The sequence below is a fragment of the Oncorhynchus gorbuscha genome, linkage group LG18 (assembly GCF_021184085.1).
Source record: "Oncorhynchus gorbuscha isolate QuinsamMale2020 ecotype Even-year linkage group LG18, OgorEven_v1.0, whole genome shotgun sequence".
Taxonomy (NCBI): Eukaryota; Metazoa; Chordata; class Actinopteri; order Salmoniformes; family Salmonidae; genus Oncorhynchus; species Oncorhynchus gorbuscha.
In genome coordinates this window covers 50086213-50100581 of record NC_060190.1, presented here as the reverse complement: position 1 = coordinate 50100581, position 14369 = coordinate 50086213, and the positions used below count along the sequence as shown (strand labels likewise).

Below are 14369 nucleotides of genomic sequence, written 5' to 3'. Positions count from 1 at the left end.
TTTGGAGGAAGAGGCCCTTTGCTGTTTCAACATGACAATGCCCCCATGCACAAAGAGAGGTCCATAAAGAAATCGTTTGACGAGATCGGTGTAAGAATTCGACTGGCCTGCATAGAGCCCTGAACTCAACCCCACCGAACACCTTGGGGATGAATTGGAACGCCGACTGAGTCAGGCCAAATCGCCTAACATCAGTGCCCAACCTCACTAATTCTCTTATGGTTGAATGGAAGCAAGTCCCCGCAGTAAAGTTCCAACATCTAGTGGAAAGCCTCCCCAGAAGAATGGAGGCTGTTATAGCAGCAAAGGGGGACCAACTCCATATTAATGCCCATGATTTTGGAATGAGATGTTCCGACGAGCCGACATGACTTTTGGTCATGTAGTGCATTTGTCCCTTGAGCACCACCTCAATAATTCGGTAAACTGCCTGATGAATAAGAATGGCCAAGGAAAAGGAGTGAAGGCAATTAAGGTATAAGTTTAATATTTGTTTCAAAGAATGCATATACAAAGAACAGAGACGTAAGACAAAGCATTTGGTTTCGCACCAAAACAACAACAGTTATAATAACAATAATGTTAACTTGGTCTGGACGTCAACCCAACCTCGGAGCCACCAGTGTCTACCAACCAATCACAATCCAGGGTTGACAGACATTCCCTGTCATTGGAGGTCATTGGTGTTTGTAGCTGGTGTGTCAGAGTTCAGCTGAGTTCCGGACCCTAAGTGGAAAAGGACAGGAAGTAACCTTTTTAAAATTAAAAAATAAAACAGATTATGGTAAAACATCTGGAGCCTACATTGACGCATGTGCCAGCTTATTATTATTAAATCTGTTTACCTTTGACCGCAGAGGAGACCAGGGGCTCACCTACAGGCATTACCACAACGTTACCACCACAGAATTACAAGTAATAGAACCGACACAGTCCCTCATACCACAGATTTATTAGGAGGTACACCTATCATGGCGGCACAATAGCATTGCCATCGCAGCATGACAATATAGAACACTGAGAAAGGCACAGAATTCTGATGCTATAAGCATCAATTCATTCATCCAAATGGGACAAAATATGGCCACCGGTCTACACACAACAGAACGTTGCTTAGAACAAGTCAGCTTCACTAATAGTTCTATGGTTACCATAACGTTGAGACAGAGTTCAGCTAACTCTCCCTTGGTCCCTGGCAACAACTTCTTCTGCTAACACTGTTTAAGTTCCCTGCTTCAAAAGGCCAATTCCTGCATCAAGACCCATCGCGACAGGATGCCTTTAGTTCTTCAGTAATGCCAGTCTAGTCTACTCTAACCTCTTCCCCTACAGTACAGTTCTGAAAGGATTTGGATCGGTATAAGCAGTATGGTCATAAAATATTTCCCCATCTACTTGATTTACTAAAGAGCCCAGGTGGTGGGGCATCATTTGGGATTGATCATTAAAATGGCAGACTGTTCTGTCACTAGGAAAGGAGGGGAGACTTTGGCAAAGAAAACAAATAAAAAATGGCTACTTTGCTTTATCAGGTGGTGTTGGAGGTGGAGCAGCGGGATTGGGTGCTTGATGTACTCGTCGTGAGGGGTGGAGCTTAATACTACAGCAGCGTGTCAAGCTGTCACTCTGAGCCATTTCATTTGAAGGCGGAGCATAGGTCTATCAGAAGTGCACAGGAGCTAAGTGGCTCAGAGCCAAATCAACACCACTGACAGAGAAAGCTGTCAAAGACAGTAAGATGTCATACTTTAAATCAGCCTGCTGTCCTATCACCAATGAGCGGTTATGACACCTTGACAGCTTACGTCAACCCTACAACAGCTTAAGTCACCTGTATGACAGCCTGTGTTATCTAACCACCTGGAAGGTTTAAACCCTTTGGAGAGTAAAAGGGGGCATGTTTTGGCCTTCTCCTTGAGTACAGGGCTGAATCTCAATAGACTATAGTTACTGCCTCTCCTCGTCTCCTTCCCTTTCATCTTCACTGATGTTTAAAGACAATGCCCAGTAGGCATCCATCATATTCCTTTTGCTAACAATTTACTTGGAGACCAGTGTAGAGAAAGGGAAAAAAAAATAGAGAAATCAACTTGAGCCTAGTGAGATGCACCAGTCTCGCGCTGTCCATCTGAAAGCTCTGACTGTTGTAACTGGAATGGGAGTGTGGCCACGGTAGTCACGGTTACAAGCTGGGTTAGGTTCTCTTCTGTGCCTCTCTTCCCGTTGGTCCGCTGGTTGAACACAGGGATGGAGGAACTCATCGCTCCTTATTGCAGAGTCTAATCTGAAACTTTTGTTTGTTCCTATACTTCGCTTCAGAGTGCATGGCTGTCAATCAGCCTTAGCAGAGCAAGGGAGGAGGGGATGGGGGGGGGGGTGAAGGGGAGGGTGTACATGTGTGTGAGAGTTGGGGTCATTCATAGCAGCACACATTTGCGTTTCTTCTTGGGCTCGGGAGGCTCCAGCGCAGCCAGTATCGCCTCATCAAACACATTCTTTAGTCCTTTCTGTGGATAAAAACAAAACACACAGGCTCAATGAAGGGGCAACACACACACACACAGGCTCAATGAAGGGGCAACACACACACACACAGGCTCAATGAAGGGGCAACACACACACACACAGGCTCAATGAAGGGGCAACACACACACACACAGGCTCAATGAAGGGGCAACACACACACACACAGGCTCAATGAAGGGGCAACACACACACACACAGGCTCAATGAAGGGGCAACACACACACACACACACAGGCTCAATGAAGGGGCAACACACACACACACACAGGCTCAATGAAGGGGCAACACACACACACACACAGGCTCAATGAAGGGGCAACACACACACACACAGGCTCAATGAAGGGGCAACACACACACACACACAGGCTCAATGAAGGGGCAACACACACACACACACAGGCTCAATGAAGGGGCAACACACACACACACAGGCTCAATGAAGGGGCAACACACACACACACAGGCTCAATGAAGGGGCAACACACACACACAGGCTCAATGAAGGGGCAACACACACACACACAGGCTCAATGAAGGGGCAACACACACACACACACACACACACACACAGGCTCAATGAAGGGGCAACACACACACACACACAGGCTCAATGAAGGGGCAACACACACACACACAGGCTCAATGAAGGGGCAACACACACACACACAGGCTCAATGAAGGGGCAACACACACACACACAGGCTCAATGAAGGGGCAACACACACACACACACAGGCTCAATGAAGGGGCAACACACACACACACACACAGGCTCAATGAAGGGGCAACACACACACACACACACAGGCTCAATGAAGGGGCAACACACACACACACAGGCTCAATGAAGGGGCAACACACACACACACACAGGCTCAATGAAGGGGCAACACACACACACACACAGGCTCAATGAAGGGGCAACACACACACACACACAGGCTCAATGAAGGGGCAAACACACACACACACACAGGCTCAATGAAGGGGCAACACACACACACACACAGGCTCAATGAAGGGGCAACACACACACACACAGGCTCAATGAAGGGGCAACACACACACACAGGCTCAATGAAGGGGCAACACACACACACAGGCTCAATGAAGGGGCAACACACACACACAGGCTCAATGAAGGGGCAACACACACACACAGGCTCAATGAAGGGGCAACACACACACACACACACACAGGCTCAATAAAAGGGCATTCAACTTAATAGAACACAAAGGGGTTAAAAGATCAAGTGCAAACTAAACCATAGCATTAGACATAAAAGGAAATAATACTTCATTCTCATAGAGGGCTGGAAATGAACAAAGACAACCGGGGATATTATCAACAAAGGAAAATAGTAATACTACCTGCATTGATTCATGTCAAAGTGAAGTTGGATCGGGCAGTGAGCGTTCAAAACAAAGGCCGGGCAAACAAGAAAGTGGAGGTAGGAGAGGACATGGGCTCAGAGACACACACACAGGGCCCAAGGGGATTCAAGTATAAACAACCAAAGTCAGACCACTAAAGTCAAAAAGGTGTTGAGAAAGACACACAGGTTTACCCTGATCACTAAAGACGCTACTGTTAGCCAGAACCTCCCATGGCGTCTGCAGATCAACATGCAATTAGTCAGAGCAGCACACACAGAGCAGCTGAGGATTGGAAGGAATGCCTTGGGCCATGTCATGTGAGAGTCGTATAATGCAGATGAGCAGAGCAGGAAACCCATGTATCCCTCTGTTCGGGGAAACTCGAGAAACCCCACAGAAAACCTATGGCAAGACTTCTATTTGAAGACCAGAGTTTAGGCTCTATATCATACTGGTCTTGGAGGCTGTGCGGCCAGAGGACCGAGCACTACTGAGCTGCTATCCAGCTGTCCCCATAGATAGAGGAAGGAAAGGAGAGGCAGAGGAAAAGGATAGCAATTTTAGTAGTCCTTTATTCATTAATTTCACAAATAATTCCACACAATTATATTAGCTTTTTAATCTTTTTAAACTCCCAAGATGGCTAGATATGAACTGCAGCAATGGAACATAACAGAGTGGAACAGAGAGAGAGTTTGGGCCCCGTGATGCTGCTACTGGGTTCTGGCTCTAATTCCATTGCTTCCCTTTGCAAGTTTGGCTTTAAAGTTCAACGGTCGGTCATCAGTCCACACTGCACCAAACTCTCCATCTGTGGCTCTGGCACTTGATAGCCCTAAATGTCACCACGGTCACACCTCAGTCTCGTCATACACCAGCAGTAGTACAAAAACACAACATTAGGAATCATGGAGGCTCCTAGAATTGGTGCTTAAATCACAATGCTGTGGAGTCAAGTAAATCAGACACTCCCTTAACTCTGGACTCTCCAAACACCATAACAGAAGGAGAAACACTAACCAAAGAAGAAGACATAGGCCGTGTCTCAAATCACATCCTAATTCCCACAAAGTACACTACTTGGTCCACTATGGGCAATAGGGTGTCATTTGAGATTTGCCCTGAGAGGATAAGTGATGTGATTAACCAAACCCAAAGTCAGCACTGATAGATCTGAGAAAACCCAAGAGCAACGGACACAGTCCTTCAGGCACAGTAAGGCCATGAGGACAAGTAAACAAAAAGGGGAGGGAAGGAAGAGTCAGTAACACTCAATATTAAGTAACACTGTCGTAAAGGGGATAGCTTGAAGAGGTGGTTGGTTGGGTTTAAACTAAAAGTAAGCAGCAGACAAGGAGAGAAAGACATTAGAATATACAGCACTTCCTCTTTCTTTGCGTCTCTGGTGGCTCTAGGGCGGCTAGGATAGCTTCATCAAATACATTCTTCAGCCCTCGCTATAACGACAAAGGGGAGGGGAGAAAACGACAACAGTTAGCACAGCAAACAGAAAAAAGGTTGAGATGAGCAGAGAAGAACGTAGGATAGCAAACAGATAGAAAAAAAGGAAGTTGAGATGAGGGTAGAGAGGGAGAGAAGAAAGTAGGGGATAGGGAAACAGAGTGTAGAGAGGGAGAAAGAGGGAGAAAGAGGAGGGGGGAAGTAGAGAGTAGGAGAGAGGTAGAGAGGGAGAGGGTAGAGAGGGAGAGGGTAGAGAGGGAGAGTGTAGAGAGGGAGAGAGTAGAGAGGGAGAGTAGCAACATTAGAGAGGGAGAGGGTAGTGAGAAAGAGTAAGTGCAACATTGTGTAGAAAAACAGAGCACAAGGAGACTAAAGAGGACTGGAAGATAGCTAAAGTTGGTAGAGGAGATGAGGAAACCTCTAGACTATGGAGATACTGCCCTGCAAGATCGGAGCTGAAGCGTTTGAGATAGAAGTTTCCCTGACCCACATATCTAGGATCAAATGACCCTACCCCCCTGTCCCAACCTTCATTATCAGGTGCAAATAACATCTGACCCAGGACGGGTGGTTAGGGAAACATCTGACTGGCAGGCAGAACAGTCACACAGGAAACAGGATATTGCATCAGCAGCTCTTACAGCAGAGGAAGCTGGTCTAGAGAGAGGAAGGACGGGGGCAGGATGCCAGGGCAGCGCAGGAGAGGAAGAGACACAAGATGGGGTTGGGGAGGGAGACCTAAACTTGGCCACAGTTATGATCCACTATGGCCCATGGTTTCCATTACAGTAAAGCCCTCGACTCCCACCGAGTAACACCATAGGGCACAAGATGGCCGTATGAGAGGGAGGTGATCGCTGTACTCCTTCACTTTTCCCATTTCTTATGACTGTGGTCGGCAACAGGCCATATTTTTGTTTTTGGTCAAAATAGATCGTAAAATCACCAGGAATTCAGCAAAAAATTTGTTTAAATAATTCTGCTCCCATTTGTCCACCACTTGGATGTATTCTAGCCCTGATATCACACAAAAGTCTTGGACTACAGAGGTTTCTAAATCTGAACAAAAATAACATTTACGCTCATTGAATATTAGAGAAGCACACTACCCCATGTTTCAATGCAAACTGGGCTTAATTGGCACACACCGGGCTTAATTGGCACACACCGGGCTTAATTGGCACACACCGGGCTTAATTGGCACACACCGGGCTTAATTGGCACACACCGGGCAATGCAAACCGGGCTTAATTGGCACACACCGGGCTTAATTGGCACACACCGGGCTTAATTGGCACACACCGGGCTTAATTGGCACACACCGGGCTTAATTGGCACACACCGGGCTTAATTGGCACACACCGGGCTTAATTGGCACACACCGGGCTTAATTGGCACACACCGGGCTTAATTGGCACACACCGGGCTTAATTGGCACACACCGGGCTTAATTGGCACACACCGGGCTTAATTGGCACACACCGGGCTTAATTGGCACACACCGGGCTTAATTGGCACACACCGGGCTTAATTGGCACACACCGGGCTTAATTGGCACACACCGGGCTTAATTGGCACATTTTCACATTTTAAGAAATAGTAAGGAAATATACTATCATATCAATACATAAGCACATTCATCTCCTCATTTTATATATGAAGTACGGTCACTTATTGGAGAAGCTATTAACAATTTCTGAAAAAGAATGTGCTTATCTGACAGTAGCCTCAAAAACACCTTTTTGCAGCTTTGAAACTGGCCACTAGTGGGAACTCAGTCAATAATGTAGAATAAAACATAAGACTGGCTAAGAATAAAACACTCATCGATATAAGCAAATGAATTAGTTGAAACATTCAACTTTTTATTTCAATGCACAGATGGAGGTGGGTTTAGTAGGTTCCTCTATTGATTCACAGGGAACAGCCAGAGTGGGAGTTGAACCAGACACGTTGAGGTTTCAGGGCACTAGTACCGCCTGCTATAAGGGTCAGGATACGACACAGATCAGAACACGCAGCCAGTCCGTGGACCAACACTCTGTACCGTTCTCCATCCACTTTCTTGTTTCTTTGAGCCGTGACAGATGATATGTAGCATTGAAACAAAATGGTGCATTTCTTAATGTCCGCTCACTTCAGCTGACCAGAGACGAGAGAGAAAACTTAGCTGCAAGTGTCCTGTGTGATTTCAGGATTGTGAAGATGTGTGGGAGTGACTCTGATGATGTTCTAACGTGTTTGTGGAAGGGACTTGCATGTGCTAGGCTGGGGGCGTGTAGCATGTGTCTCTCTTCGCTCATACATGTGTGGGGACTGTGTGTGTGTGTGAGGTTGCACGACAGTGTGGTCTTACCTGCGTGAGGGCTGAGCACTCCACATATTTGACGGCCTTGAGGTCTTTGGCCAGTTTCTCTGCCGTCTCAAGAGTGATGGGCTTCTGTTTGTTCTTGGCCAGCTTCTCTATGGTGGACGGGTCGTCTCGCAGATCTATCTGAGTCCCCACCAACAGGAACGGGGTCTTTGGACAGTGGTGGGTGATCTCTGGAACCCACTGGAACACACGGGTTAGAGAGTGTGTGAGTGACACGGGAGGAGACTGGAAGAGAGGCAGCAGCAGAAGATGGGAGGAAGAGAAGGCCAACCTTTTCTTTGACATTTTCGAAGGAGGAGGGGGAAACGACGGAGAAACAGACGAGGAAGACATCTGTCTGGGGATAACTCAGAGGTCGTAACCTGTCGTAGTCCTCCTGACCTGGGGGGAGAGAGAGAGCACACACAACGTTAGCCTACACACACACACACACACACACACACACACACACACACACACACACACACACACACACACACACACACACACACACACACACACACACATGGAACATGCACTTCCATGTATACACCGACACACTAGGGGACATTGGCATCAGCATTCAGGCCATCCAGAGAAGGCAGGGTGTCTTTGATCAGACTGAGGCAGAGCCAAAACTCTCCACTTTATAGAGACCAGGACACACCCTAATCTAAAATAGCAATGACACACATTTTAAATATTTGATTTGAATCCAGTGTAGACTGTACCTGCAGTGTCAAACAAGCCCAGGGTGTAGGGCTCCCCTCCTATCATTACAGTTACAGCATAGTTGTCAAACACCTGCAACACAGAGACACATGAGAGAAAGAGAGAGACAGGGGCGCGCGAGAGAGCGGGGAGCCGGGCGGGAGCGAGAGCGGGAGCGAGAGAGAGAGCGGGAGCGAGAGGGAGCGGGAGAGAGAGGGAGCGAGAGAGCGGGAGAGAGAGCGGGAGCGAGAGAGAGAGCGGGAGCGAGAGCGGGAGCGAGAGAGAGAGCGAGAGCGAGAGCGGGAGCGAGAGAGAGAGCGAGAGAGAGAGCGGGAGCGAGAGCGGGAGCGAGAGAGAGAGCGGGAGCGGGAGAGAGAGAGCGGGAGAGAGAGAGCGGGAGAGAGAGAGCGGGAGAGAGAGAGCGGGAGAGAGAGCGGGAGGGAGCGGGAGCGAGAGCAGGAGCGAGAGAGAGAGCGGGAGCGAGAGAGAGAGCGGGAGCGAGAGAGAGAGAGCGGGAGCGAGAGAGAGAGCGGGAGCGAGAGCGGGAGAGAGAGAGAGCGGGAGCGAGAGAGAGAGAGAGCGGGAGCGAGAGAGAGAGAGAGCGGGGAGCGAGAGAGAGAGAGAGCGGGAGCGAGAGAGAGAGAGCGGGAGCGAGAGAGAGAGAGAGCGGGAGCGAGAGAGAGAGCGGGAGCGAGAGAGAGCGGGAGCAAGAGAGAGCGGGAGCGAGAGAGAGAGCGGGAGCGAGAGAGAGAGAGAGCGGGAGCGAGAGAGAGGGAGAGCGGGAGCGAGAGAGAGGGAGAGCGGGAGCGAGAGAGAGGGAGCGAGAGAGAGAGCGGGAGCGAGAGAGCGGGAGCGAGAGAGAGGGAGCGAGAGAGAGGGAGCGAGAGAGAGAGCGGGAGAGAGAGCGGGAGCGAGAGCGGGAGCGAGAGAGAGAGCGGGAGCGAGAGCGGGAGCGAGAGAGAGAGCGGGAGCGAGAGCGGGAGCGGGAGCGAGAGCGGGGGAGAGAGAGCGGGAGAGAGAGAGCGGGAGAGAGAGAGCGGGAGAGAGAGAGCGGGAGAGAGAGAGCGGGAGAGAGAGCGGGAGAGAGAGCGGGAGAGAGAGCGGGAGAGAGAGCGGGAGAGAGAGCGGGAGAGAGAGCGAGAGCGGGAGCGAGAGAGCGGGAGCGAGAGAGCGGGAGCGAGAGAGCGGGAGCGAGAGAGCGGGAGCGAGAGAGCGAGAGAGCGAGAGAGAGAGAGAGCGGGAGCGAGAGAGAGCGGGAGCGAGAGAGAGCGGGAGCGAGAGAGAGCGGGAGCGAGAGAGAGCGGGAGAGAGAGGGGAGCGAGAGAGAGCGGGAGCGAGAGAGAGCGGGAGCGAGAGAGAGCGGGAGCGAGAGAGAGCGGGAGCGAGAGAGAGCGGGAGCGAGAGAGAGCGGGAGCGAGAGAGCGCGAGAGAGCGCGAGAGAGCGGGAGCGAGAGAGCGGGAGCGAGAGAGAGAGCGGGAGCGAGAGAGAGAGCGGGAGCGAGAGAGAGAGCGGGAGCGAGAGAGAGAGCGGGAGCGAGAGAGAGAGCGGGAGCGAGAGAGAGAGCGGGAGCGAGAGAGAGAGCGGGAGCGAGAGAGAGAGCGGGAGCGAGAGAGAGAGCGGGAGCGAGAGCGGGAGCGAGAGCGGGAGCGAGAGCGGGAGCGAGAGCGGGAGCGGGAGCGAGAGCGGGAGCGGGAGCGGGAGCGAGAGCGAGAGAGAGAGCGGGAGCGAGAGAGAGAGCGGGAGCGAGAGAGAGAGCGGGAGCGAGAGAGAGAGAGCCGGGAGCGAGAGAGAGAGCGGGAGCGAGAGAGAGAGCGGGAGCGAGAGCGGGAGCGAGAGAGAGAGCGGGAGCGAGAGAGAGCGGGAGCGAGAGAGAGCGGGAGCGAGAGAGAGAGCGGGAGAGAGCGGGAGCGAGCGAGAGAGAGAGCGGGAGCGAGAGAGAGCGGGAGCGAGAGCGGGAGCGAGAGAGAGGGAGCGAGAGAGAGGGAGCGAGAGAGCGAGAGCGGGAGAGAGAGCGGGAGAGAGAGCGGGAGCGGGAGCGAGAGAGAGAGCGGGAGCGAGAGGGAGCGAGAGAGAGGGAGCGAGAGCGGGAGCGAGAGAGAGAGCGAGAGAGAGAGCGAGAGAGAGAGAGAGAGCGGGAGCGGGAGCGAGAGAGAGAGCGGGAGAGAGAGAGCGGGAGAGAGAGAGCGGGAGAGAGAGAGCGGGAGAGAGAGCGGGAGAGAGAGAGAGAGCGGGAGCGAGAGAGAGAGCGGGAGCGAGAGAGAGAGCGGGAGCGAGAGAGAGCGGGAGCGAGAGAGAGCGGGAGCGAGAGAGAGCGGGAGCGAGAGAGAGAGAGAGCGGGAGAGAGAGAGCGGGAGCGAGAGAGAGCGGGAGCGAGAGAGAGCGGGAGCGAGAGAGAGAGCGGGAGCGAGAGCGGGAGCGAGAGAGAGAGCGGGAGCGAGAGCGGGAGCGAGAGCGGGAGCGAGAGCGAGAGCGAGAGCGAGAGCGAGAGAGAGAGCGAGAGCGAGAGAGAGAGCGGGAGCGAGAGAGAGAGCGGGAGCGAGAGAGAGAGCGGGAACGAGAGAGAGAGCGGGAACGAGAGAGAGAGCGAGAGAGAGCGGGAGAGAGCGAGAGAGAGCGGGAGAGAGCGAGAGAGAGCGGGAGAGAGCGAGAGAGAGCGGGAGAGAGCGGGAGAGAGCGCCGGAGAGAGAGCGGGAGAGAGAGCGGGAGAGAGCGCGGAGAGAGAGCCGGAGAGAGAGCGGGAGAGAGAGCGGGAGAGAGAGCGGGAGAGAGAGCGGGAGAGAGAGCGGGAGAGAGAGCGGGAGCGAGAGCGGGAGAGTGAGCGAGAGCGTGAGAGAGAGCGGGAGCGCGAGAGGGAGCGGGAGCGCGAGAGGGAGCGGGAGCGCGAGAGAGAGCGGGAGCGCGAGAGAGAGCGGGAGCGCGAGAGAGAGCGGGAGCGCGAGAGAGAGCGGGAGCGCGAGAGAGAGCGGGAGCGCGAGAGAGAGCGGGAGCGCGAGAGAGAGCGGGAGCGCGAGAGAGAGCGGGAGCGCGAGAGAGAGCGGGAGAGCGAGAGAGAGCGGGAGCGAGAGAGAGCGGGAGAGAGAGCGGGAGCGAGAGAGAGAGCGGGAGCGAGAGAGAGAGCGGGAGCGAGAGAGAGAGCGGGAGCGAGAGAGAGAGAGCGGGAGCGAGAGAGAGAGAGCGGGAGCGAGAGAGAGCGGGAGCGAGAGAGAGCGGGAGAGAGCGGGAGAGAGCGGGAGAGAGAGCGGGAGAGAGAGCGGGGAGCGAGAGAGAGAGCGGGAGCGAGAGAGAGAGCGGGAGCGAGAGAGAGAGCGGGAGCGAGAGAGAGAGCGGGAGCGAGAGAGAGAGCGGGAGCGAGAGAGAGAGCGGGAGCGAGAGAGAGAGCGGGAGCGAGAGAGAGAGCGGGAGAGAGAGAGAGAGCGAGAGAGAGAGCGGGAGCGAGAGAGAGAGCGCGAGAGAGAGAGCGGGAGCGAGAGAGAGAGAGCGAGAGAGAGAGCGGGAGCGAGAGAGAGAGCGCGAGAGAGAGAGCGGGAGCGAGAGAGAGAGCGCGAGAGAGAGAGCGGGAGCGAGAGAGAGAGCGCGAGAGAGAGAGCGGGAGCGAGAGAGAGAGAGAGAGAGCGCGAGAGAGAGAGCGGGAGCGAGAGAGAGAGCGCGAGAGAGAGAGCGGGAGCGAGAGAGAGAGCGCGAGAGAGAGAGCGGGAGCGAGAGAGAGAGCGCGAGAGAGCGGGAGCGCGAGAGAGCGGGAGCGCGAGAGAGCGAGAGAGCGGGAGCGCGAGAGAGAGAGCGGGAGCGCGAGAGAGAGAGCGGGAGCGCGAGAGAGAGAGCGGGAGCGCGAGAGAGAGAGCGGGAGCGCGAGAGAGAGAGCGGGAGCGCGAGAGAGAGAGCGGGAGCGCGAGAGAGAGAGCGGGAGCGCGAGAGAGAGCGGGAGCGCGAGAGAGAGCGAGAGAGAGAGGGAGCGAGAGAGAGAGCGGGAGCGCGAGAGAGAGAGCGGGAGCGCGAGAGAGAGAGAGCGAGAGAGAGAGCGGGAGCGCGAGAGAGAGAGCGGGAGCGCGAGAGAGAGAGCGGGAGTGAGAGAGAGAGAGCGGGAGTGAGAGAGAGAGAGCGGGAGCGCGAGAGAGAGAGCGGGAGCGAGAGAGAGCGGGAGCGAGAGAGAGCGGGAGCGAGAGAGAGCGGGAGCGAGAGAGAGCGGGAGCGAGAGAGAGCGAGAGAGAGCGGGAGCGAGAGAGAGCGGGAGCGAGAGAGAGCGGGAGCGAGAGAGAGCGGGAGCCACGAGCGAGAGACCGAGAGAGGGGTTAGAGGTGTGTGTTTAAGGTACTTACCGTGGGTACATATTCAGAGGGGAACTTGTTTGTGGTGTAGGAGATGAGCAGACAGGTTTTACCCACAGCTCCGTCACCCACCACAACACACTTGATCGTTTGCATAGCTGTGCTTTAGAAACCTCTCTACTCATTCAAGATCTAGAGTGTAAAAGAACCAAAAGAGAGATTAGTGGGTAGAACGGCAGAACGACAGCCTCGGAGACAGCTACAGGCTAATGAGCACCCTGTTCAAGGCCTACGCTTTTCTGTTTCTAAAATAACATGAAAATGTTGTCTTCATGCCATTTACATTCTCCATTCCAAGCAGCATGGTTGGACTGTGGACTGAGGTAGTGACAGCATACTGCCCCTGAGTGAACGTGAGAATCAGAGATGAGGAAGAAGACCGGTTGGAATAATCATGAGCTGAAGTTCACCCAGTGAGACAGACCGAGCTCTGACAGTCACTATTACACATCTCTTCCATGGGGTCTTCTGACCATCTCCCTCCATTTCTCTACCCACACACAACCACTCTCAATACACATGCAGGGGTGTCATGTACACACACTACCCTCTCCTCTCCCTGTCATTACACACTTGCTCATTACATAACCCATGCTTTCATTACACACGCCATCCAGCCAGAGAGACCACATCACAGTTCAGTGAAAGAGAAGTGTTGGTTAAGAGGTGCAACAGTGACTACAGTCAACACCCAGACATCTCCTGTTCCATAGCTGATTGACGCAGGCCTGGTCTGTAAAACCTCTTGCCTGCCCCAAACCCTTCCGCATTACGGGGATTTCTTCAATAGATGACAGATGGGTTGAATAGAGAGTCAGGAATATTTCTAATCCACTCATCCCATTCTTTTAGATCTGAGGCAATAGGAGGAGACCTGTTCTGTAACTACACCTCCAGAAACGACCCTAATGGAGAAAACTATAGACAGAGGGAAGGACATTTGGGTCATTTACATAGTAGTGTCATTCACACAAACAAGGCATGGCTGTGGAGGGTCACACATACAGCAGAGTTGGGCTGCTGGCATGGAGAAATGGGCTCCATCAGTGAGAGGGGAACACTGGGTTTTGTGATGCTACGGAATACACACCTCACACTGATCTTCACTTTACCCATCTACTACCCGTAGAACAAGCAAGACCAAGACGCAATAACGCAGAAATGGTCCGTTTTAATGGGGGGAAATCAGTAACCACAGAGAGGAAGTGGGAAGAAACCAACAAGCAGACAAAGATCTGACCTGGAAGAAGAGGGTGGCATACTTTCAATTGCAGCTATACATGTTTTGGGATAGATAAATATAAACGGATCAAACTGACCTAAGACACTGATTTGACAGCGAGGCCTAAATGCTTTATCATTAGCACAGCAACATCTAGTAGCAAATCAATAACCCATATCCACACACAGTACTAGACAATGGCAGATGTTATTGGCACAACACATTTGAAATCAGCCTAAATAAAATAAAACATTGTCTGTATACACACATCATTTACCATATTATTTCATGATAATATAGTGACGTCAGTCCCCAGCCACAGCAGGCCACTCACACAGACAACCAGGCCTGGAATTTTGTGATCTCCGGGGCATTTGGTCTTCAAGAGATTCC

The 14369-nt window shown here is 52.8% G+C and overlaps 1 protein-coding gene across 3 annotated transcripts in view; it reads right to left on the bottom strand.

Moving 5' to 3' along the window:
• Positions 1-461: 461 nt before the first annotated feature.
• LOC124002587 (cell division control protein 42 homolog) overlaps positions 462-14369 on the bottom strand; it is a 24318-nt gene continuing 10410 nt past the window's right edge. For 2 of the 3 annotated variants that reach the window (XM_046310117.1, XM_046310114.1), the window contains exons 2-6: positions 12746-12886; positions 8452-8524; positions 8013-8122; positions 7724-7921; positions 462-2507 (exon numbers count right to left, since the gene is read on the bottom strand). In XM_046310117.1, the coding sequence (XP_046166073.1) occupies positions 2418-2507; positions 7724-7921; positions 8013-8122; positions 8452-8524; positions 12746-12850 (576 nt within the window). In that variant the 5' untranslated portion in view covers positions 12851-12886 and the 3' untranslated portion in view covers positions 462-2417. Of the gene's footprint in view, positions 2508-4460; positions 5364-7723; positions 7922-8012; positions 8123-8451; positions 8525-12745; positions 12887-14369 lie in introns of those variants that run through there. The other variant, XM_046310115.1, reaches the window with a different exon arrangement.